The 23330-nt window shown below is 40.1% G+C and overlaps 5 protein-coding genes across 10 annotated transcripts; 2 read left to right on the top strand and 3 right to left on the bottom strand.

The window, feature by feature from the left end:
- Positions 1 to 330: 330 nt before the first annotated feature.
- Positions 331 to 9262, top strand: flfl (serine/threonine-protein phosphatase 4 regulatory subunit 3 flfl). 3 transcript variants are annotated; one of them, XM_069137777.1, is made up of 6 exons: positions 331 to 1562; positions 1857 to 2375; positions 2707 to 4305; positions 4410 to 4561; positions 4647 to 5061; positions 5291 to 9262. In XM_069137777.1, the coding sequence occupies exons 2-6, from the start codon at positions 2178 to 2180 to the stop codon at positions 5375 to 5377; spliced, it is 2451 nt and encodes an 816-aa protein (XP_068993878.1). In that variant the 5' UTR covers positions 331 to 1562; positions 1857 to 2177; the 3' UTR covers positions 5378 to 9262. The 3 variants fall into 3 exon arrangements, with proteins under 3 accessions (XP_068993878.1, XP_068993877.1, XP_046492283.1); XM_069137776.1 differs by having other exon boundaries at positions 331 to 844; positions 940 to 2375; XM_046636327.2 differs by having other exon boundaries at positions 331 to 2375.
- LOC124223944 (cilia- and flagella-associated protein 36) lies at positions 8722 to 12382 on the bottom strand. Of its 2 annotated transcripts, none has more exons than XM_046636381.2 (6): positions 12189 to 12382; positions 11915 to 12090; positions 11606 to 11793; positions 11190 to 11532; positions 11081 to 11131; positions 8722 to 10999 (listed from the first exon to the last, which is right to left on the bottom strand). In XM_046636381.2, exons 1-6 carry the CDS (start codon positions 12295 to 12297, stop codon positions 10742 to 10744), a joined length of 1125 nt encoding a protein of 374 aa, XP_046492337.1. In that variant the 5' UTR covers positions 12298 to 12382; the 3' UTR covers positions 8722 to 10741. The 2 variants fall into 2 exon arrangements, with proteins under 2 accessions (XP_046492337.1, XP_046492336.1); XM_046636380.2 differs by having other exon boundaries at positions 11081 to 11134.
- A 350-nt stretch (positions 12383 to 12732) lies between these two features.
- Positions 12733 to 19076, top strand: LOC124223927 (Minichromosome maintenance 5). Of its 3 annotated transcripts, XR_006884388.2 has the most exons (10): positions 12735 to 13160; positions 13617 to 13872; positions 14004 to 14176; positions 14261 to 14598; positions 14669 to 15015; positions 15101 to 15534; positions 15609 to 15880; positions 15944 to 16202; positions 17075 to 17340; positions 17682 to 19076. XR_006884388.2 is itself a non-coding variant. In XM_046636334.2 (9 exons), the coding sequence occupies exons 1-8, from the start codon at positions 13006 to 13008 to the stop codon at positions 16171 to 16173; spliced, it is 2205 nt and encodes a 734-aa protein (XP_046492290.1). In that variant the 5' UTR covers positions 12733 to 13005; the 3' UTR covers positions 16174 to 16205; positions 17075 to 17432. The 3 variants fall into 3 exon arrangements, 2 of the variants coding, with proteins under 2 accessions (XP_046492290.1, XP_046492289.1); XM_046636334.2 differs by lacking the exon at positions 17682 to 19076 and having other exon boundaries at positions 12733 to 13160; positions 15944 to 16205; positions 17075 to 17432; XM_046636333.2 differs by lacking the exon at positions 17682 to 19076 and having other exon boundaries at positions 17075 to 17432.
- On the bottom strand, positions 16207 to 18720 carry LOC124223945 (1,5-anhydro-D-fructose reductase). The gene is made up of 7 exons (XM_046636382.2): positions 18580 to 18720; positions 17740 to 17887; positions 17442 to 17606; positions 17064 to 17267; positions 16876 to 16992; positions 16417 to 16811; positions 16207 to 16326 (listed from the first exon to the last, which is right to left on the bottom strand). The coding sequence occupies exons 1-7, from the start codon at positions 18606 to 18608 to the stop codon at positions 16278 to 16280; spliced, it is 1107 nt and encodes a 368-aa protein (XP_046492338.1). The 5' UTR covers positions 18609 to 18720; the 3' UTR covers positions 16207 to 16277.
- A 353-nt stretch (positions 19077 to 19429) lies between the features above and the next one.
- PGS1 (Phosphatidylglycerophosphate synthase 1) lies at positions 19430 to 22232 on the bottom strand. The gene is made up of 8 exons (XM_046636359.2): positions 22010 to 22232; positions 21586 to 21790; positions 21379 to 21501; positions 20989 to 21266; positions 20639 to 20913; positions 20299 to 20535; positions 19973 to 20182; positions 19430 to 19883 (listed from the first exon to the last, which is right to left on the bottom strand). The coding sequence occupies exons 1-8, from the start codon at positions 22039 to 22041 to the stop codon at positions 19681 to 19683; spliced, it is 1563 nt and encodes a 520-aa protein (XP_046492315.1). The 5' UTR covers positions 22042 to 22232; the 3' UTR covers positions 19430 to 19680.
- Between the last annotated feature and the right edge of the window lie 1098 nt (positions 22233 to 23330).

The following is a 23330-nucleotide window of genomic DNA, read 5'->3' on the forward strand; positions in this document are numbered from 1 at the left end:
ATTAACGTTTTCATAATCTTGAAGTAACCTGTACACGGTTTCTGGATATATAATGTAAATTGTTGCGGTATGTACAATAAATTTTCAAATGTGTTTTTTTACATACAGTTATGTACAATGACGCCTGTACGCTGTAAATATTCTTGAATCTTGGTTGACAAAAGAAGGTAAAAGGGCTTCTCAGTTTCAGCGATGCTGTTTCAAAGCAGAACATTCTAGCAGGAGCCTCCCTCCCATCAAGATATTAGGATCGACGAGGAGAAATTGGGATAAATTCAAATATCGCGGGGCGGAGCTGTGAAATCGGCGCGGTGAACCCCGTGGCGCGTTGTTGTGATCTAATATGGCGGAGTGTAATGTTGTGGCTGCTGAGTGTCTACGTGAATTATAGAACGTGAATAGAGATCATCGGCGGGGTAGGGTGATCGGGATGATGTATTGTGCGGACGTTGCGTCGTTGGATTGACTCTCGTAACGGTACGCGGATAGCGTCGAGGAGCCGCGGATTGTCCCGACCGCTTAAACACGACCGCGCGTTGTTTTCCGTCAACGAGAGAATTACACATATTATTTCGGTGCGGTGTATACACACGCACACAAGTTCACACATCTTCCGATTCGTCTAAAGACGTGCCGCTGTTAAGATTCTACACAAATTTTCTACCGTTCGTTTCGCTGCAGCCGTTTTCGTCGCTGCCGTCGCTACAAACACCGTTGAAGAGAGTAGCAACAGCAACAGCAGCAGCAGCAGCTTAGTGTTGTCGGTGGATCGCCTTTACGCTTAGGGGGTTGAGGGGGAAACTTGGCCGACGATTGTAGTGTATCAAGCCTGCATAGTTTTTTGGTAGAACCCGTCAATTTTCTATCGCCAATCAATTATCGTTTATTGTTATTGTTTTTTCCGTCCGTTCTCTATCGTCGAGTTTCCGTTATCCGCAGGCAACGGACGTACGACGACCAAATGATCATATAACTGTGGACGACGACAGGCAATAACGCACGCACGCATGTGTACGACGTGTCGTGTCGTAGTATGCGTACGACATGTTATAAAAAAAAGAAAAAACAAAAGAACGTGCGAAAAGTGCCGCTGAGAGAGTAGCAGGAGGAGAGAAAGGGATAGTAGTAAGAAACTGTGGAAGAGAACGACGATATCGAGGGAAGAAACACAGTCGGTGATTATTTTGGTGAAAAATAAAGAGAGATAAAGATATAAGAGAAGAACTGTCTGAGAAGAAAGTTATATATTTTATCACGCTTAATCAAACGGGTGGTGATTGACGATCGCGGAGAACCAACCGAGTCGTATTAAGTGCAAACGCTTGTGAATATCGAGTGGAGTAATAAGTGAATGAGTGAGTGTAAGATCGTACGGGAAACACGACGACAATCCTCGAATTCCCGCGCTACCGATATTGTACACAGGCAGCAGCAACCCTGCGTGATTGCTAAATCTCTGAGGAGAAAGAAAAAGGAGCAGGCATCGAATAGATATAATATAAAGTTATAGTCATAATAATGATAAGGAAAATCGGTGCAAGGAAGGTTGAAAAAAAAAGGGGGTAGACAAACAATACTATTAACGATATATATATATACACACACACACAAACACATACACATGCATATGTAACACGGCTTACGCACACTCGCATATTCTACGTTGTTTGTAGACAGTTACAGTCTGGGGAGAGAGAAAAGTAAAGAAAAAAGCAAAATGCGGCGCAAACTTACATACTACTGAAAATATCTGGGCGTTGAACTATCGGCGACTCTGAAAACTGAGCGCGAAGATTTGAAGGAATAGACATACATACCCAAACCCAAATAACAATAATGCGGATTTTATTGCCTAGGTCGATCGTCAAAGGTTGTTCGACTTACACGGACACTTGATCAGGCGCTGGGAGGATCTTTCAAGACCTCGAATCAGGGGAGAAAAAGAAAGTGAATACAGAAAAGAGACAACAGAGAAAGTAAAACAAACGCCAATCATAACCTATGATGCGAATCTTTTTGTGGTGACGTCATAAATATAGTTATAGAGGTAGTAATAATAATTTGGGTTTCTTGAGAAAGAAAAGAGAAGTAAGAAAGTATACATATTCGAGTAGATAGACACTATAGATGCTGTTTTGGTAGTTATAATATATATTTGAATCGAAGAGAATACCACAATGACGGACACGCGAAGAAGAGTCAAGCTATACGCTCTGAACGCCGATCGGCAGTGGGATGATCGCGGTACCGGACATGTCTCGTCGTCGTACGTCGACAGGTTGAAGGGAATCTCACTTTTGGTCAGAGCCGAGAGCGACGGATCACTTTTACTAGAAAGCAAGATTCAACCTGATACCGCGTATCAAAAACAACAGGTAAAACAAAGCCGAAGCATAAAATATTTCAGACAGTATACTCTGTTGACACATTGATAAAGTCAATCATGTTGATTATTACCAAGATGGCATGATTTTAATTTATTTTAGCACTCCAGGTGTGTCATTAATATAATATTGATGTACCTCTGTTGGTAAATCCGATTGTATGGTTAAGAGGTCAATTACTTTCTATTGTTTCAATCACATTTGACTATAGTCGATTTGATATCCTTGTTATATGGTTGCCACTTGCAAAAGCGTTGAAATTATTCTTCTCAGAGTTTCTAATGTAGGAAGAAGCTGATGTTTTTATTTTCAAACTCTGCAGGACACACTGATTGTATGGTCGGAAGGGGACAACTTTGATCTGGCGCTGAGCTTTCAGGAGAAGGCAGGGTGCGACGAGATATGGGAAAAGATATGTCAGGTACAGGGCAAGGATCCGTCTGTGGAAATAACGCAGGACATAGTAGAGGAGTCCGAGGATGAGAGGTTTGACGACATGTCGGACTCGGCACCGCCGATCGAGTTGCCTCCGTGTGAATTAGGTCGGCTGGAGGACATAAACGAGCTGGTGGGTAACTGTTTGTCGTCGCCGATAAGGAAGGAGAAGCTGGCGATGGCGTTGGAGTCTGAGAGTTATATAAAGAAGCTGTTGAACTTGTTCCATACGTGTGAGGACCTCGAGAACATCGAGGGTCTCCACCACCTCTATGACATATTCAAAAACATATTCCTTCTAAACAAGAACGCCCTCTTCGAGGTGATGTTTGGAGACGATACGATATTCGACGTCGTTGGCTGCCTTGAGTACGAGCCCACGCTTCCGCAGCCAAAGCGTCACAGAGAGTACCTCAGGCAGCTGGCACGGTTCAAGCAGGCGATCCCAATCACGAATGCCGAGCTACTCGCCAAGATACACCAAACCTATCGTGTCCAGTACATTCAGGACGTGGTTCTGCCTACACCCAGCGTCTTCGAGGACAACATGCTCAGCACACTGAGCAGTTTCATATTTTTCAACAAGGTGGAAATCGTCACGCTAATACAGGACGACGAGAAGTTCCTCACAGAGCTATTCAGCCAGCTTACGGACGAGTCAACATCGGATGCTAAGCGGCGAGACCTTGTCCTGTTCCTCAAGGAGTTCTGCAACTTCTCCCAGAATCTCCAGCCGCAGGGAAAGGAGGTATTCTACAAGACCCTCACTGCCCTTGGCATTTTTCCTGCCCTTGAAATCACTCTCGGCATAAACGACGCACCGACCAAAACGGCCAGCATTGACATTCTTACGTACATTGTTGAGTACTCACCTAGCGTTGTGCGGGACTACACGCTGCAGCAAATCAACAACACAGAGCAGGAGCAGATGCTGATCAACGTCGTCGTCGCCCAACTCGTTGGGGATAGTGATCCAGAACTTGGCGGAGCCGTCCAACTCGCCGGCGTTCTTCGCCTGCTTCTGGATCCTGAAAATATGCTCGCATCTGTCAACAAGTCGGAGAAAACCGACTTTCTCAATTACTTTTACAAGAACAGCATTTGCACTTTGATTGCCCCGCTCCTGGCAAACACCATTGGTGAGAGGCCTGCGCGCGAGGATTACAGGACTGTCCAGCTGCTCGGTCTCATTTTAGAACTCCTGTCGTTCTGCGTTGAGCATCATACCTATCACATTAAAAATTGTATTCTCAATAAGGACTTGCTGAGGAGAATACTCGTTCTCATGAAGTCGACGCACACGTTCCTTGTCCTCTGCGCCTTAAGGTTTATGAGAAAAATCATTGCTCTGAAGGACGAGTTTTACAACAGATACATAATCAAGGGAAACCTGTTCGCCCCCGTATTTGATGCTTTTGTCAGAAATAATGGCAGGTACAATCTGCTCGATTCAGCGATTCTAGAAATGTTCGAATTCATCAAACTGGTGAGTTTATTTCTCTTAAATTGTTTTCGTTACATACTAGTAAAACAAATTATGTACACTTTTAATCATACGTGCAAACGTCGAAAACGTTGACCGCGTTCCAGGAGGATATAAAGTCGCTGTGTTCTCACGTCGTCGAGAACTTTTCCAAGGAATTGGAGGCCATTGATTATGTTCAGACTTTCAAAGCGCTCAAACTGAGGTATGAACAGCACCAGGACAAACTGAAAGATCGCGACAGAGGCGCCTTGGACAGGTTAGTCTGTTTTTTTATTTACAAAATTAGCTTTCTTTACTTCTTACTAACTATTTTTGTTCACGCTTTTTTGTCTGCACATCAGCGTCCCCTCGATATTAAGGAATAGCCGATACCGTCGCGATCAGCGGCAGCTCGACGAGGAAGAGGAAATGTGGTTCAACGAGGAGGAGGACTTCGATGAGGGAGAAGCGGTCGTTCCCGCGGCTGCAACGGACATTGTGCCGCCGGCTGCTGCCAAAAAACAACCCCCAACGCCTAATCCGGCACCAGATCCTAATCCTGTGGATCCGAAGACTTCACAGCTGCAACAGCAACAGCAACAAACTGTACTCAATAATAATGCAACGACGCACCAACAGCAGCAACAACAACAGCCACAACAACAACAACCGCAATTGAACAGCATCCAACCTTCCAATGATTCTCCGTTACCCGCCGAGAGTGCTACGAGTCCAAGCGTTGTGATAGAAAAGACTGGAGCTGCTATATTTAGGAAGGTAATGATCTCAAGAAACATACAATCACGTAATCTATGAACAAGACTTGACTCTTCTTTCCACAATATTTTTTGAAAAATCGCTTCGATGTTCTTTGAGATAAGTTTCATAATTGGACCTTGGCATCTGTGATCCGAAATGAAAATAAAAATTATTTCTAGTAAATTGATCTAGGGTTGATATGCTAAGTATCAGTATCGACGATTGAACAAATAACGTATTATTTCAGGGTCTTGTCGACTATGAGGGTGATTCGGACGAGGAGGAGGAGGATTCCGAGTTGAGTCCGACGCCGAAGCGGCAGCGGCTCTCATAGTCCATTGTAGAATAAATGGATGGCGTCGTGTTATCGCCGTGTGACGTGATGAACGAATATGATATACATATATCCATGTTCCCGAGCCTAGCTCGTAGAGGATATATCTGTGCGTGTGTGCGTGCGTGTCTGTATCGAGGGCCGCGAAAGGGCGGGAGGGAGGACCAACACGAGTATATCTATCCGCGCGTCGAAACTGGCTATAAAGGAAACGGAAAATTTAAAAGAAAAAACAAAATTATACACGAAACGACGATAAAAGGCAAAAGAAGAAAATAAATAAAAATTGTACTAGCGCGGAAATTGATGTGAAAGATCGGTTTTTCAAATGCGAAGAAACAACCGCAAGCGAACAAGTAAGGCGAAACAAAACAAAGTATGCAACGAAGAGGAGAATGAAGAGGAGCTGGAGAAGAAAGGGCAATGTGGTCAAACTACACCGAGCACGAGATACACGCATACATACATACGATATACTATACATAAATATACAAACATACTTATATGTATATATGCAAGATATACATACATAAATACAAGCGGTTAAGAGGAAAAAGGATGGAAAAGTATAGAGACAGGGTGAGAGCGAAAGAGAGAGTGAAAAGAGCAAGGCGAAGGGAATTTTTGAACTTTTATATATATATGCGACAGTGACTAGGGAGCAATACTCTTCCATTCTAGAATCTTTGCGCCGGCAATGATTTTCAGAGGTTGAGAAATATAGTTTGTTTTGATACAGTTTTCAGTCAGTCGGAAAAGAGAAATTCATTCATTCTATGGGCTCTGGGTGAACCAGATTTTTTCAGCTGTCGAATACACTGGAATTTTATCAAATCTTAGTAAAAGACACCCTCGAACTACTTGACAGGATGAGAGGAAGCGCGCGAGGCAACTCGGTGTTGTAACTATAACATTAAAACTAAACGCAGCTTGTCGACTATAACGGTTCTATTTGTCATTCGACGTACCGCGATTGGTACCGGTCCACTGAAGCAAATCAAAGAGATTGAAGAACAAGAAGGATAAGGCAAAGTAAAGAAAAACTAATGTACATGACGTACAGAAGACGAAGAATTAACACTGTGCTTTCCTCTCGGTGTCGTGCTGCGCCTGGAAGAGAAAGAAAGAAAGAAAGAGAAAATCAACGGATTAAGGGAAAAATTTAGCAATCGACGCATCTATTTGAATCATACTTTTTATTGATATTTTCTTTTGGTTTTCTCTCTCTTCCTATCTTCGTAATTATTTTCTTGTTTAGATCAGCTCCGTCATACTGTACATTTGTCAGCGATTAAATAAGTTTCATCTATCTTTTTTTGTTTCTCCTATCATCATTTGCAATGCTCCAAACTTATTTCATTTTCATTTACTATCTAGATGACGAGATAGTGAGAGATTATTTTTGAATAATTTATCGATGTTTAAAATGATCAATCGCCATTTTCATATCTTTTCATTCGAATTTTCCATCACTTTGAATAATTGGTATTCTTCACTCGCAGGCTGTAATAATAATAATTGTGTATAGGGTATAATAATTTTTTCAAAGTGGTATACGTAATCTGATTTATTGTTATTATTATTACTATTATTGTTATTATTATTATTGCTATTATTATCATTAAAAATATTATTATTACTTTTACTGCTACTGTTAATGCTATTGTCACTACAGTACTACTATTACAAACTACTACACAACTACCACCAACTACTATTACTTCTATTATTGATTGACTAGGTGAGAAGAACAGGTCGCAGGGAGCTAATCTGTACATAGAATTTGATAAACAACATACGAAAAGGAAGTAATGAATAAATTCATACCGCCCGGACTGACGTTAGACGAGAGTGTAGCAGAGTATATAATATTAATAAAATTAGATAAGGAGAGAAGGAAGGTAAGAAAAAAAAACTACGAACAACGGAGGGGAAAGATGGAATTGGAAAATTGAGTAAACGGAACTAAACAGTGGATTAAACTATATTTAACGGACGCTTAACGTCGTTTGTACCAGTCCGTGTGTTTTACTATGATTTTTATTACGTAACGCACGATTCAATTTATCGTTCGATACTAGAGGGAGGGAAATTTTTAAACATTTTATGATCGGCAACGAGAGGGCGGGGAGGGGGGGGTAAGATTTTAACAAATGAATAAAATGAGACTAAATAAAGATATCGTAAAGAATGAAGCCAACATACGCGATGAAGAATAGTGTAAGTAGTAAAGAACGACTAAAGTAAACAAACAACAATAAGAACAAAAGAGATGTTGTCGTAAATTTAAATAACGACTAAGTAATTAATTAATTGATTATTATAACTAAATAAGTAAAGTAAATTAAGTATATACAAATATAAGCGATTAGTTAATAAATACGAATAATTAAGTAATTAATAACTGAATAAAAGTACGGTCGAGTGCTACTTTTTCTTTCTAAATGTATATTTGACACAGATTCATGCGAAAGTAACAATGATTTTACGGCAAAATTTTTCTTGAATGTTTTTTTTTTCCTTTTTTTTTTCTTTACTATCCGTATTTTGTTTTCCTTCCATCAGACATTGTCGTTTCTAAATTCTGTATGCTGTACAACAAATGAAATATCTGTAGGTGTATATCGTGTGATTTTAAACGTAACGACAGTGAAAAGAAAAACAAACAAAAAAAAAAAAAAAGAAGTGAAAGTGAGAGAGAAAGAATTATACATACAATGCACCATCCGTTTGTCGTTATTAACGGGATTTTTTTTTTTTCTAATGCTTCTTTTCTCTTTCTCTATTGAATGATTGAAGAGAAAAACACATGTGCACCCATACGCCCAGAGGAGAGAAATAGAATCTCCTTTCAATGTCAAATTTATCACAATGATTGTAACGATGATGATAATAATAATAATAACAATAGTAGAAATAGTAATGCTCGTTCTACTTTGTATAACAGTTACTCGCATATGTATACTTTATATAATTACTAATGCGATTGATCTCTAATTATACATATTCTCCAGTATTGTATACCTATGCGTAGTAATGCATTAATTGAAAACTTTACGACGTACAATGATATTATTATTGTTATCATCGTAGTTGTTGTTGTTATTATTATGCGTACATGTGTGAAGTTGGATAATATTGTGACAACGTATCATGATAATGATTTGGGTAGCGGATAGCGTGCCAGAAATCCTTGAGACAAAAATTTGCACGAATTCGAAGGTGGGCAAAAGAAACGTATATAATATTCGACCATGGAGAGAATAAAATATAATTATGATGTTCGAAGAGAAGAAGAATGGCGATTGGTGAAAAGAAGAGAATAGATCTTTTTGCTACTAAAACGAAAAAAAGGAACAATGTTAATCAATCAATCATTGTTTTCGAATTACGTTTCAGCTCTAATCGATCAGCATATTATAGTTTGGTACGATATGTTTATTGTACGTACTATCATATTGAAATGAAAATGAATATGAATGAAAGAAAAAGTGACGAAAACATGAGACAACAGAGAAAGAAATTCTCCAAAAGTATAATAATCACACCTACCCATTAGTTATGACGAATGAACGATGAAAAACGTTCGTACGACGTATGTGTTTATGTATGTTTAATGTATAGTTGTTACCAAAATCAAGATAATTTTGGCGACTAAATGCCCCGGGCTGGATGAACGATAACATACTATTATCATTATTACTACTAAACAATAAATTATTATACATTATTATTACTGCTCCTACTACTACTACTATTATTATTATTATCATTATTATAATATCCGTTACGTCACTGATCAAAATTAAAAACGGCAAATTAACACCAACCTAAACGTAGTAAAAAAAAAAACAAACCGAGAATAGCAACGACGTACGAATTGCCTGCTTAATTATAATTATAATTTTACTCTCAAGCAAGAAGAAAATTTTTTTATTTAATCATTGCGCGACGACAATGCGGATTGAGAAAAAGATTTAAAATATCTCCAAAATTCGCTTTTAAACTATAGCAATGAAATTTTTGTCGTGCGTTTACGCATGTTCATGTATATAAATATAGTTAGTTGAATTTTATCGAAGAATCAATTTTGTGGAAGAAAAACGAATTGCGAAGAAAACGTGATAAGAGAAAAATCTTTATTTTTCTTGCAAAAATTTAAAGATACAAATAATAAAAGAACAAAATAGAACTTTACATGCATTGTAATGTTTGATATCAAATAGCAAATTGTTAAGTTGTAAATTAATTATTTCACTCAATCGATAATATATTTCCATACACAAAGCGCCTGGTGATTGATTTGATTTGGAAATAAATTCAATGCCATTGATATAGCCGAAAATATCGCTAACAGCAGTGTACAAAACAAAGTGACTTTTGAATCGACACCACAGAGACAATGAATAGAAAGAAATTTATTTTTTCTCTAGTGATTTTAGTACTGCGTTTTAAACATTAAAGAAGAAAAGACGATCAAATCCAGCCCGAACTACGGCATAGTACACTTACATGGGCAGCGAAGAGCGTTATCGAAGGGGAGAAAATTTTTATTTAACATCCTTTTTTTTTTTCTTCTCTTTTTGTTTAACGAATGATTGTAAATGAATACAAATTACATGAATGTGTAGAAGCGCGGTGATGAAAAAAAAAGGAAGAAAAATTTAATAATAATATTGGTTAATGATAAAATAAGGAGGAAGAAAAAAAATATTTAATTAAATAAATCTTAAAATTAGAAAAGAACTTGGATTAATTTTCACGCTCAATTCCCTTACCCGATCGGGGTGCATTTATTTAATTATAATCACCCGTCATTCTGGCAATGATACATTTCAATGATATGCCACCATAGCTTTGTATGTTAAAATTGAGACGAGTACAGAATTCGGTTGTGAATCGAATACATCTGCAAAAAGGTTACAAAACTGTATGCATGTGTTAAAAAAATTGCCTATCATAATATTTTGATAAAATCGCATTTAGTAGCTTTCTGAATAGCAATTCATCTGTAAGTGTTCGTCGTGCGTATAAACATCCATTTGATACTATCTTTGTTCACAAGCCATTGACAATATTATTGAAAAAAATCAGCTTAACTGGAAACCTATTTATTTTATATGTAAGATTCATAATATCGCTACTAATATCGTCTTAGTTGACATTACGATAAACAACGTCTATTATTATCATCAATATCATTAATGCTATTCTAAATATTGGATCATCATAGTTTAATGTTTCTTTGTCTTTGAACGAAGATGAAAAAAACATTTTAACTTGGACAAAGAGTGAAAATTGTGTACACCGAATGGTCTTTTTAAAAGAAATTGTTCATATTATTTCCAGTAACGTGTCATTTGATCACTTGCGGACTACTTCGGCTTTCAGTCTGGCTGCGAGAGCCTTGCGAACTTGAATTTTCGAATCTTCCATCAAGAGTTGCGGCGACTCCAAGTCCTGCATGCCCATCATCGACGCCTCTGCTACCACTCGTGCCGATCCGGGACGAGCCGCGTTTGTCTTCAGACGCTGACTACGAGCCTCCTTCTTCATCGAGACCAGCTTGTCTCTTTGAGTTTTCAGGTATATTTGGCGCTTCCTAATCTCCTCCTCACCAGCCTCGAAACAGAAGAAAACATATAAGAAGAAGAAAAGAATGAGGCTTCAATTGTCACTTCGAAAGTTGATGTCTCCACTCACATCGGACAGTTTGCTGCGGCTCGCCGCGGGCAGCAGTGCAGGATCCAAACTCTGCTACGAAGAAGGAACGAATTGAATTTCAATAATGCATGGTATATTTCTTACGTACTTTTCTGTCACTGTTTTTTGTCACCAACTCAATTTCTTCTATTTTATCTTCGCCTGGTTTTTTCAGTTTTTGCGGTATCGGTTGCAAAACGCCAAACTTCTTGGATTTCAAAGCTGTGTTTGTCAGCTGAAGAGGTTCAACGCTGACTACTTCTTCCGTTTCTCGTCTCTCCTGCTCTGGCGAAAAACCCGACGACGATTTTGCCGATGGTTCTTCCATCAGTGCTCGCTCCAGCAGCTGTCTCTCCGTCTTGTACTGTGTTGCCAAACGCTGGTGCTCCCTACGCATTGCCTGATCCGATTCCTGCTCCGTATCCGTTTCATCCTCAAGCTTGTACTGTTTCCTGAAATTGAAACAAACTCGTCGTGACCTCGCAGCCTCACGTCCATCATTCTTAATTTTCAATCTACACCCACTGCAGCAGCTCCTCCATCACCAGTTCGTCCCGTAGACAGTCTTCGTCACATATTAGCGACGCTGGAGTCAGGCCGTACTTCTGTTCAATCAAACTCAGTGCCTGCAACTGGAGTTCCAAGTTCTTCTGAATCATCATCCTTTTAAATATCTCGTACTCGTTTGCAGCCCAGATCTGCTCGAAGAGACTCTGCAATTGCGTTTTAGAAGGTTTTATAATTTTTAACATTCTCTATCTCGTTTTGCATCGAGAACTATTTTTACTCTGATAGAGAAGAGAAAATACAAGTGAACATCGAGTGTTCGTTCACCTGCTGAAACTGTATCGGCATTTTTGTGTTCTTGTTTAATGTACAGGCATGCTCAAACTGCTCGGGAGTTATGCCCATGTCCTCCATGTAGCAGCCAAGGAGAAGATCTACCAGGTTTTTATACTCTTGGTAGATGTGGCGATACTCCTCGCTGTCCTCCGTCTCACCGTCGAAAACTAAAAGGGGAGCAAGAGGCGTAAAATGAGTCAGGCTAATCGATAGACGTAAGTAGCATTGAATTCTTTCAATGTAATGGCAATCCGATAATTCTTACTCAGCGATTTTTCTTCTATGAAAGTTAACAATGGTGCCGACCAGATCGGACCCTGCAGAAATCCCACCAGCGAATCAAACACCCAGGAACTGTCATCCTTTTCACTCATAATTATTTTTTTTATTCAGACTCCTCTATCAACCTGTCACTACCGTAAAATTTGTCATCAGACTTCTGTAATGTCAGGCTTGTCGCCATGGCAACAACATCTAAACATTGGTAGTGAAACGTCGCAGCTGACACAGTAGCAGTGTTCAAATCGGAACATTTTGCAATTTCTTGATCCGGAGGGATATTCATTAAAGAAAAAAATATGTAATTTAGAGAATGCAATTTTTTCGGTAAATGCAAAACATCGACACTTTGTCAAAAGAAATGATCATGAATAATTATTATAGCAAGAACATTTGTCATCCAGTTCTAATTATTTAATTGTACGCAAACTCATAGATGAAGCTTAAAAACAAGCTTGAAGCGTTACCGGTAAAAGAAATTCTTTGATGATATAATTAATTAATCATATTGATTCATTTTGAATATTTGAAACATGCATTTTGTTCAAGATTCAAAAATGTCTGGTCGTTCTTCCCGCTCCTTACAGGATTCCGATAAAACAAAAAATGGCGACTATAGAGCCAATCAGATGACGAAAAAAAGCCAACATGGCCGACGACTCGCGATTGGTTTTTGTTTTCCCGCGAAAAAACGGGGCCTCGTCAAAGTTAACCTAACCTGACCTGTTGTTTGTGCATGTTTCGCGTTACAATAAAAATAGGCGTCTGTATAAAAGACTTGTAGTTAGCGAGCAATAATAACGATGGAGGGGTTTGATCGGCCAGATACATTCTTTGTGGAACATTTTTCGACCGAAGAACCGGACGATGGAAAGCAGCTAAAATTAAAACAGTGCAAACAGAAGTTCAAGGAGTTTATCCGGCAATTTCACGAGGGCAATTTTAACTACAAATATCGGTAAGCTTTCTCAGCTAAAATCATACATCATACGTCATATCATGTTATAATATCATATCATCATATCATATCATATCATACATCATCATACATCATACATAGTATATTAAATTAAAATTCGGAATCAAAATTTGGATATTCGGTTGACAAGCACTCCGTAGTTCTGGCTGTCCAGGTCCTTGACCTGGTGATTTTGACCAAGTTTTATCATTGTTGAATTTTTTTTAATGATTTTCGTCTCTCAATTTAAGGGCATACCGATTGAGATGGTTTGCGATGTATAGAATTCATTGCACAGTCGTAGGTTCTTACGTCTATTCAGACGTATCCGACCCCGAGCGAGCTTTAGCGAGCGAGGGTTTTAAAGCTATTCTGGAATAAAGATGATACATTTGCTCGATCGAAGATTTGCCAATAGTTTTTGTTATCGTTAGTTAATTTCGACGTCGTTTGCAGGGACGCCTTGAAACGGAACTATAATTTGGGTCGGTATTGGGTCGAAGTGAATCTCGAGGACTTGGCTGCATTCGATGAATCCCTCGCAGAGAAAATATATAAACAGCCCCTTGATTATTTACCAGTTTTCGAGGAGGCTGCCACTGATGTTGCTGACGAACTCACCGCACCTAGACCTCAGGATGAAGAAAAGGTCGAGGACATTCAGGTTCTCCTTTCATCCGATGCAAACGCTACTCCTTTCAGGGGGATGAAGGTACGCGCATGTAGATTTATTTCAATCTCGTGCAAAACGGTGGTCTTCTCAATTTCAACGTTGAATTCCAGCAAAGACGATTGTGCTGCTGTGTTTTTTCTGCCACTAATACAAACATCTGTTATTTACAGCACGATGTTGTCTCCAAGCTCGTTAAAGTACCTGGAATCGTAATATCTGCGTCAGGAATCAGGGCAAAGGCGACAAGAATCGCGATACAATGTCGAACCTGCAGAAACGTCGTGCCTGACATAGCCATTCAACCAGGCTTTGAGGGTTACCAAATGCCACGGAAATGCAACACGTTGGTATTATTTCCTTGATCGCGATGAAGATAATCTACCTAACTCGAGTAAAAAGCAATTCTAATCATTTAATTTCATACCAGTCAGCAGACAGGAACAGCCTTAAAGTGCCCGTTGGATCCGTACTTCATAATACCAGACAAGTGCCGATGCGTCGACTTCCAGGTGCTAAAGCTGCAAGAATTACCGGACAATATTCCCCAGGGTGAAGTGCCCAGGCACTTGCAGCTCTATTGCGACCGCTATTTGTGCGAAAGAGTTGTGCCAGGAAACAGAGTCCTCATACTCGGCATTTATTCGATAAAGAAAATCGATAAGACTGGAGGACGACGCGAAACAAGGAACAAGGCAGCAGTAGGCGTTCGAGCGCCGTATATCAGAGTCGTGGGGATTTCCGTGGACGGTGACAACACTGGAAGTGGTGAGCGGTCGTTTAATTTTACCTTATTCAATTCTGAGCTATCATCTGATATCTTTCGTCACCTCATCAGGTACGCAAGCGCCGTTTACCGCGGCCGAGGAGGACGTGTTTCGCCGTCTGGCTGCCGATCCTGAAATCTATGATAGGATATCGAGAAGCATTGCGCCGAGCATTTTCGGCGCTGAGGACATGAAGAAGGCCATCGGCTGTCTGCTCTTCGGCGGCTCGAGAAAGAAAATGCCCGACGGCTTGTGCCGCAGGGGCGACATCAACATTCTCATGCTCGGCGATCCTGGAACGGCCAAATCCCAGCTCCTAAAATTCGTTGAACGCGTTGCTCCCGTCGCCGTTTACACTTCAGGAAAGGGTAGTTCGGCCGCAGGTCTCACCGCGTCCGTTACGCGCGATCCATCGACGGTGAATAGCTTTCAACAGTCCCCCCCCCTTTCTTCCGCCTTTTTTTTTTGTACCCTAATTACAGCTGTTGATCGATATTCCTTAGAGAAATTTCGTCATGGAAGGTGGAGCGATGGTGTTGGCCGATGGTGGAGTCGTCTGTATAGACGAGTTCGATAAGATGAAGGAGGATGACAGAGTCGCGATTCACGAGGCGATGGAACAGCAAACAATATCGATAGCGAAAGCTGGGATAACGACGACCCTGAATTCGCGATGCTCGGTTCTTGCCGCAGCCAATTCGATATTTGGCAGATGGGACGACACCAAGGGCGAGGAGAACATCGACTTCATGCCTACCATATTGTCCAGATTCGACATGATCTTTATTGTCAAAGATGAACACGATCAGGCCAAGGATATCACACTGGCTAAGCACGTGATGAAAATACACACCAACGCCGGTCAGATCACCGAGCAACAAGCTGACGGCGAATTATCATTGAACCTAATCAAGAAATACATTCATTACTGCCGAACGTGAGTGCTTCACATACTTTTTCGAGCAGAGTTAAATTTTCATAATCGTTTTTTAACTACTAATTGATTCATAGGAAATGCGGCCCAAGAATAAGCAAGGAAGCTGGCGAGAAGTTGAAGAATCGTTATGTTATGATGCGCAGCGGTACTAGGGAGCACGAAAAAGACACCGAAAAGCGACCGTCCATACCAATAACCGTTCGTCAGCTCGAAGCCATCATCAGAATAACGGAATCTCTTGCTAAAATGAGGCTACAGTCGTTTGCCACCGAAAATCACGTCAACGAGGCCCTCAGGCTCTTTCAAGTGTCGACGCTGGATGCTGCCATGAGCGGATCTTTGGATGGTAAGTTGCAAAAAAAATTTAATTGTATTTAACATGTTTCTACTTAAATTCGCGCTTGTTTAGGAGCGGAAGGCTTTACAACGGACGAGGAGCACGAGATGTTGACGCAGATTGAGAAACAACTGAAACGGCGTTTCGCTATCGGATCTCAAGTGTCTGAGCAGAATATCGTTGCTGATTTCACCAAACAAAAATATCCCGAACGCGCAATCTACAAAGTTATTCACACGATGATAAGACGCGGCGAACTACAGCATCGCATGCAGCGAAAAATGCTCTACAGGCTTTCTTAAACTACACGCCATTAGAGAGATGCACACAGGTGGTAAATTTTTTTAATGTTCGTTTTATTTTACAGTTCATTTTTATTACGGCAAGATTCTGAACTGACTATTTGTTAATGGTCCAACTCGTCCTTAAACGGGTAATGCGGATGTTTTTCGACCCTGAAAAAAGCAGGTAACAAGGGGACAAGTTGATGACGGAAATCAAGAAGAATCTTCGAATTGAAAAAAGTTTCACTTTTTTCTACTAACCCCTTGAAGAACAGAAAGTGAAAAATTCTCCCGTCCACACCGCGATCCAGCACGTCTAGCGAGTTCATCTCGGTTTGTGTTAGTTCGAAATCGAATAGATCGATGTTTTCCTTGATCCGCTGGGGACTGGCACTTTTCGGTATAACAACGACGCCCGCCTGCACAAGGTGGCGCAGCAAAACTTGAGCCGTCGTCTTGCTGTGAGCCGCGGCAATTTCTTTAACGACCGGATGACCCAGAAGATCGGGAAACTTCTCCGCGTTGTAATTGTACTTTGTTTGAAAATGAGTTTTCGCTCCGGGTGAGGCCAGCGGACTGTAAGCGGTCACCGCGATGTTGTACCCTTTGCACAGCTCGCGCAATCGCTTTTGTTGCTGATAGGCGTGGAGCTCGATCTGCGATTGAAATTATAACGGATTTTGTTCTTTGAAATTATAATATATTTTATTTCTGTTTTACCTGTAAGTTACTTGGTTTAATGTCAGCATTATCCCAAATTTCCGTTAATTGTTTATCATTGAAATTGCTCAATCCGATCGATTTTGCTCTACCATTTTTAACCTGTTTTTCCATTTCCTGTGCAAACGATGAAAGTTATTTTGAGAATTCACGGCTTGATTTTTTCTTACATCAATCATTTCTGTTACCTTCCATACAGAGACGGGGTCCGTGTTTAGATCCAGCTTGTAAAAACCGTCTGGATCAATCGTCGGAGCGTATCCATTGGGGTCCTTAACAAATGCAAATGGCATGTGGATCAAGTACATGTCTAAGTAATCAAGTTGTAGCTTTTCCAATGACAATTTGATGAACTTCTCAACGTCGCCTGGTCTGTTTCCGTAATGGGGGAGCTGCAAAATAATTTCAAACTATGGAAATATCGAAGTGGCGTAGCCGCAGACGTCCATGAATGTCCCGTACTCCGTATGTATTTTCTTTTCTATACTGAATGATATCTTGTACTTCATAAAAAAAATTAATCCGAGTATTCAATAAACGAAACAAGATACTCAAGAGATTCACACTTTTGACGTAATGAAGAGATCGCGACGTTGACCGCCCTTGTCAAACCATTTTTTCAAGCTTCGTCCAATGGCCTCTTCATTATTGTAATTGAAAGCCGTGTCGATATGCCTGTACCCGTTTTCCAGCGCGGCTTCGACGGCCTTTTCAATTTCCTCGGGCCCTGACTGAAATATAAATATTTTTCGGGACTGTTATCAAATTTTATGAAATGATCAATTGACGATCTTTAATGTTTTTAGACCACGTGTCGCAAAATTTTTTGTGTTACAATTTACCGAGAAGACGTAACACAATCACCTGCCATGTCCCAAGTCCGACTGTCGGAATCTCGAAGTTCGATGACAACCGTATATTTTGCATCGCTGTTGCAGCCGCCGGTATTCCCTTCGAATAATGCAGTGATAGGACAGCGGATAACCCGATTCCAAGTCCGGAAGTATTCCTCCTGAAAAACGTGTTGCATAACTCGATTATTTTTAGCCACGCTGGGCTTGTGCAAAAAATTATATGTATGTCTGTTCAACATAGGAGGGTATGCAATTTAATTTGTACCTAAATCAATAAGCGTTTCAGCTTCGATTTAAATGACGATGGACAGTAGGATCGGTTAATCACCGTTTTGTTGCCTACGCGATTTACCAGGCAACGATTGCGATTTATACCGGTTACTAAGTATTGTTTAAATAACATTCAAACTACGTTGATCAATCTGCTTGTTCTATTGCGGATTCTGCGTTCCGTTAAGCGCTATTTTTAACCATCGTAAAAGTTTGATGTTTGCGTTTGACTAAGTTTTGAAATACTGGCGCCGCGCCAGTCCCTGACGTTTAACGGTTCGTCACGTCGACGACAGATGGCGGGTGAAACAAATTGCACTGCCAGTCTTGCTCTGCGCCGTGACTGGTTCAGGAAACACGCTTAGCCAATCATAGTACAGAGCATTAGGTGCTACTTCCATGGGTAGTGTTAAAAAAGCTCAATGATATATCAGCGAGAGGGAAAAACTGCGAATTACGTAAAGTTTTCTTCAACGCGTGAATTTGATTTTTCTTTTTAACGGATTCGACAATAGCAATTTCAATTGGAAAACAAAGCGAGACGCTTGAAAAGAAGTAACCAAATTCGGATCGTACACACCACATTCTGTTCGAGATGCGGTAAATCATCGTCAGCTATTCGAAAGAACCTTCGCCAAGACCCAACTCCCGAGGTTATGTTTCACGTCATTCCGGTTTGACTGGATATCCTCTTTGAAATCAACCATGTCGAACTTCAGCCACTTCCTAAGGGCACATCGGTTCGAAATCATCGCTTGCCCGGTTTTGGCTATTGAATTTTACATATGGTGGCGAATGCAGCAGAGCGAACATTGGGGCAGTAAACGGGAGCCAAGTGCAGGTGTAACTTCCTTGCAATTTGCTAAAAATATGTCAAACGAATCGCCGACCAAGGAAAGTGACTTGAAAAAAGCGCTTGATTCGCCAAAGAGTTGATCGAAATACGTATCCGCGTATCGAGGCTTCTTGTAAATGATCCATGTAGTTTGATTCGTCGATTCTAATCTTCTCTCACCTCTCCATGTAAGCAGGTTTAATACATCATTTTAATAAACAGTTGACCCAATGTCATAAGAATATATTCATACATTGTATTAATTTATGATGGGATTCTAAGAGTTACATAGAGAACTACATTTAATATGTACCAGAGAATGTAACAAGTCTTGTAGTATCTATCGACAAGACTGTAAGAAGCTAATCAGAAGGATGGTGAATTTCTGAACCGTGTCGATTAGTTTGATCAGCATTCTTTGGTTGATTGTTTCATTTATTTCAAATTACATATGAAATCTTTTTTAGTTGATTTAATTATATGTGATTGGACGATCGTGTTTCCATGCTGTAGGTAATGAAAATGCAAAAAATGAAAATCAAATACTCTGGTAACTATAAAATTATGGGGGGGGTGTAATAAATTGACACACTGCTAGTAGGAAAATTAGATTATTTTGAAAAATAAATTAAAACTATCAACAATACAATACTTCGATGATTTCTAACAGAGTACAGCGAAATAATATGCAAGTTCAACTCACAATGCATATTTATAACATTGTAAGCACAACACCCTAATTTTATACCGAGGTCAATTGTGCCGTTACAATTACCTCACGTCACATACACAGTATGTGCACGCGTGTAAATAACTAGACTCTTTTCAAGACGTGACTACACTTAATTAAAAGAAATAACGGAATAAAACAACCATGGCGACGACCCACGTTGGAACAACTCGATCACGTGCCTTAAAAGTTCTACCGTCAACGGGTTTTGCACGCGAAAATAGACGCGCGTGTTCCGCTTCTAGTGCCGTCTGTAGGTCCTCGTTTCGCGTGATAAGCGCTACTTGAGTCTCCAAGTCTTTCCTAACCGATCTGTACCCTATAAAAATTTGATACAAAAAAAAATTAACTGACTAACCAATTTCTCGGTGTTATTTGAGAATCAAAAAACACTTGGGTTGAATTTACCGAAATTCGGTGATCCGATAAGCGTCAAACAGGGCTTTTGTTCTCCAGGAAGGGAATACCAAAGGCCTTTGGCGTGATAGGTCCACCCTGAGCGGACAAATTCCCAAAGCGTAACTCTATCTTTCTGTCCGCTCCTCACGCAGGATTTGTAAAACGATTCTTCAATTTTTGTGTAAGCCAACGGAATGCCGCCAGCGATTCCTTTCGCACCTAAAAATCACAAGTTTGAAGGTATCGCTTAGGTATTTATAAATAAAGTGCAACTATTTTTAGTAGAAAAATTGTTCAATTCAATTAATTTATACTTCAATGCCTCATCGGCTTACCGTAAAATCCATTCGCAGTTGGGTGAGCGGTGAGTAGGTGACATGTTGCTTTGCAATCATTGAGCAAAGCTTTTCTGTAGGTAGGGATCAGGTTAAAGTAACCAGTCGCAAGTTTAAGCGTAGCGCCTGACTGCGCCGTCTGAAGAAGCCTTAATGTCACTTCGCTGTCATGCCTGATGTTCAACTGGCCCATTTCGATTAGAGGAAATATCCATGTATCATATTCCGAGATTCCATCTATTAGTATTTGAAAAATTGGTTCTGTGTAATTATTTTGAACTGGTAGACTTCCAATAATATTTTTATCCTCTAGTACACGGTTATATCCTTTTTCTCTTACCGTGTTTCGTAATCTCTGATCTTTTTTTCATCTCCTCGTGAAACAGGGATTTTATATTCCTCGCGGCAACATCGGTGAAGTTTTCCCGTCTCCCTTTGTAGGGATGTATGTTTTCTTCCGATTTGAACGTCGTTGTGCCGTTGGATTCCAGTTTGAAACTGAATTCGCTGACTCTCTCAACCAGTTTGGAATAAAAATCGCACAACTCTTTACAGTCTTCTATAACAATGTATCTGTCTTGACGATTGGTGAAATAGTCGTGACTCAAGTTTGCTCTAAAATAAATATCAAAACAAACGAAATTAGGGTCATTTTCAACCATCTTTATCCTCTTGAATCCCTCAACTCACCCACTGATTATCAAAGTATCATCAAACAGGTACAGTTTCATATGCTGCAGGCCCACAAGTTCGTTAAATCGATCTGGTATCAGAGCCTTCAAAATACCACGCAGCTTTGGAGTGTGGTAAAGAGCTACGCTGCACGATTTACCCCACTGACCTTTCAGCAGAGGTTGAAGCATCGTTCGTGAGTTTTGCTTCCCTCTCGAGCCCCTCGTGTAGTCCAGCAGAATATTTATCTTCACTGTACCATTGCTCCTTTCCAAGTTATCCCTTAAGGCCGCGACCTGATTCAGAAATCAAGTCGATGAGTTAGCTAATAGTCGGTCAGGCTTAACTAACGAATGATGGGAAGTTATGAAGTTCTTCTGACATCTACTTGGATAGTTGAATACTGACCAAGTTTGATTCAAGCTCTCCAGTTCCGAGGTACAGAGAAGCTAGAGTGATTCTTTTCTGAGCAGTGTGGCATTTATCGAGTAACAAGTTGTAGAACGCACTTGGTTCGTGAACAACTGTGATCTGGAACAAGTAGCGAGCATAAACTGTACATTGCTGGCATCGCTTTAAACAGCAAAGGTACTATTTTTTGAATTTCTTTGCTACCTTCGAACCATTAGTAGGAAATCCTGGAGAAGCCTTATGAAGCCAGGTGAGACTGTTCATCTCACAAGAGGTAGCCTCGACCTCGACATATTTCTCGTCATCAAGCATGGCTATTTCTGTTTTGTACCTGGCAATGCAAGTACTCGAGGCATTAGGCCGTGGGTTAAGTAGCAAATTTCCACGAGTATTTTTGAGATTGTAAAATCTGTAACGTCATTTAATGCAGCACGTAAAACCACTTTTGAATATCAATTCCATGATGCTGCTAAAAATTTTCAAATTCAAAAATCGCAACTCGATGTTTGACTTCCTGATTTCGGATTATAGGGTTAGGTTGGGCAAGGTCAAGATGAAATTGCGAAATTTAAATTGAAATACGTAAAGCAGCGGGACGGTGATGAGCTGAAATTGTTTTCTCACCCACCTTTTCAACGTTCGTAAAATTGAATGTTTCATTAGAACTAAACGTTGCCAGCGCGTTAATAGTCAAGACACATTTAGTACCAAACAACTTAAATCGAACGGCAACCGTCCACGGAACAGAGTCGCGCGCAACTAGACGTCCCACTGACGCAACTGTTCAAATCCTTCACCTCGATCACCAAACCAACTATTAGTCCAGACGAATAAGCTATAAATTCGACTGACTTCTATTCAGAAAGAACGTAGGTTAGCCGATTTTTTCATAGGTTCACCACAGACGGACGAACATATTTTCACCTACCCCCCAAAAAGTTAGGTTCGGATTTGTTCGGAACGATTGCTTAAACTTTTGAGACCCCACATTTTGTTAAATAACGTTTTTGTTGTGGGTCATACACGAAAACTGTCAGAACAAAAGTTGTTCGTCTCATCATTCTCGATAAAACAAGCTATCGTGAGATCAATTTCCTCTATTTGTTTAGTTGCAAAATGCAAAATGCCGTGGAAAAAAAAAATTTACATTTCTTGTTATAAATTGATGAATAAACAACGTGTGGCTTTGAAACTCATGGTACAGGTAATATGAAGTGTCTTCAAAATTATCGTGCAAGGCTTTTTTGGCTGTGTTATATAGTTGAGCAACAATCCGCGACAAGCCAAAATTCGTACATCGTCTGCCCTTTCTTATTTGATTGGCCCACAGGTTGCCGAAAAATCGTGGAGTCAGTTCGTTACTAGTACTTTCCATAAATAAAAAAAATAAATTTTTATACTCGAAAATCATAATTTTTGGGCGACTTGAAATTTTTTGCTTTTAAACAAATAGAGATATCTCCGAGAATATTCATATTATTGTAAATATTATGATGGATGTACTTGCCCTTCATTTTACAAGTCATTTAAAAAAAAAAAAAAAACATGAATATCTTGATTAGAACCGGAGATAACGGTGTTTAAGTGTTATTTTGTTTATTGTTGTTGTAATTAATATTGAGGGGAAAAAAAAAAATATCAGCTATCTCTTAACACCCCAAGGCATCACCGTGAATTTTTTCAGATCTCCGGATGCGTTGTATCTGGTAAAAAAAAATTGCTCAACGTTCGTCGAGCGGCGTTAGTCGGAGGAATGAAGCCGGGCGGCGGGATGGGGGGCTCGAGGACCGGACCTAACTTTTTGGGGGGTAAGTGAAAATATGTTCGTCCGTCTGTGATGAACCTATAAAAGAATCGGCTAACCTACGTTATTCTTGAATAGAACTTTATTTTATTGTCCTGGACTAGAACCTAGCTAGAGGGAAGTTAGAGTTTAAAGAAATTAAATA

The sequence above is a fragment of the Neodiprion pinetum genome, chromosome 7 (assembly GCF_021155775.2).
Source record: "Neodiprion pinetum isolate iyNeoPine1 chromosome 7, iyNeoPine1.2, whole genome shotgun sequence".
Lineage (NCBI taxonomy): Eukaryota > Metazoa > Arthropoda > Insecta > Hymenoptera > Diprionidae > Neodiprion > Neodiprion pinetum.

Excerpts from the sequence above, each read along its gene's own strand:
- flfl (XM_046636327.2), top strand. The coding sequence starts at position 2,178 with ATGACGGACACGCGAAGAAGAGTCAAGCTATACGCTCTGAACGCCGAT. Across the intron at positions 4,306-4,409 it reads TGTTCGAATTCATCAAACTG|GAGGATATAAAGTCGCTGTG; the intron begins GTGAGTTTATTT and ends ACCGCGTTCCAG. Across the intron at positions 5,062-5,290 it reads GAGCTGCTATATTTAGGAAG|GGTCTTGTCGACTATGAGGG; the intron begins GTAATGATCTCA and ends GTATTATTTCAG.
- LOC124223944 (XM_046636380.2), bottom strand. The coding sequence starts at position 12,297 with ATGAGTGAAAAGGATGACAGTTCCTGGGTGTTTGATTCGCTGGTGGGA. Across the intron at positions 11,135-11,189 it reads CAAAAAACAGTGACAGAAAA|CAGAGTTTGGATCCTGCACT; the intron begins GTACGTAAGAAA and ends CCTTCTTCGTAG. Across the intron at positions 11,000-11,080 it reads GCCGCAGCAAACTGTCCGAT|GCTGGTGAGGAGGAGATTAG; the intron begins GTGAGTGGAGAC and ends TTCTGTTTCGAG.
- LOC124223927 (XM_046636334.2), top strand. The coding sequence starts at position 13,006 with ATGGAGGGGTTTGATCGGCCAGATACATTCTTTGTGGAACATTTTTCG. Across the intron at positions 14,177-14,260 it reads ATGCCACGGAAATGCAACAC|TCAGCAGACAGGAACAGCCT; the intron begins GTTGGTATTATT and ends ATTTCATACCAG. Across the intron at positions 15,535-15,608 it reads TACATTCATTACTGCCGAAC|GAAATGCGGCCCAAGAATAA; the intron begins GTGAGTGCTTCA and ends ATTGATTCATAG.
- LOC124223945 (XM_046636382.2), bottom strand. The coding sequence starts at position 18,608 with ATGATTTACCGCATCTCGAACAGAATGTG. Across the intron at positions 17,268-17,441 it reads ATCTCTTCATTACGTCAAAA|CTCCCCCATTACGGAAACAG; the intron begins GTGTGAATCTCT and ends ATTATTTTGCAG. Across the intron at positions 16,327-16,416 it reads CACTTTCTGTTCTTCAAGGG|GGTCGAAAAACATCCGCATT; the intron begins GTTAGTAGAAAA and ends TGCTTTTTTCAG.
- PGS1 (XM_046636359.2), bottom strand. The coding sequence starts at position 22,041 with ATGAAACATTCAATTTTACGAACGTTGAAAAG. Across the intron at positions 21,791-22,009 it reads ATTTTACGAACGTTGAAAAG|ATTTTACAATCTCAAAAATA; the intron begins GTGGGTGAGAAA and ends ATGACGTTACAG. Across the intron at positions 19,884-19,972 it reads TATCGGATCACCGAATTTCG|GGTACAGATCGGTTAGGAAA; the intron begins GTAAATTCAACC and ends AAATTTTTATAG.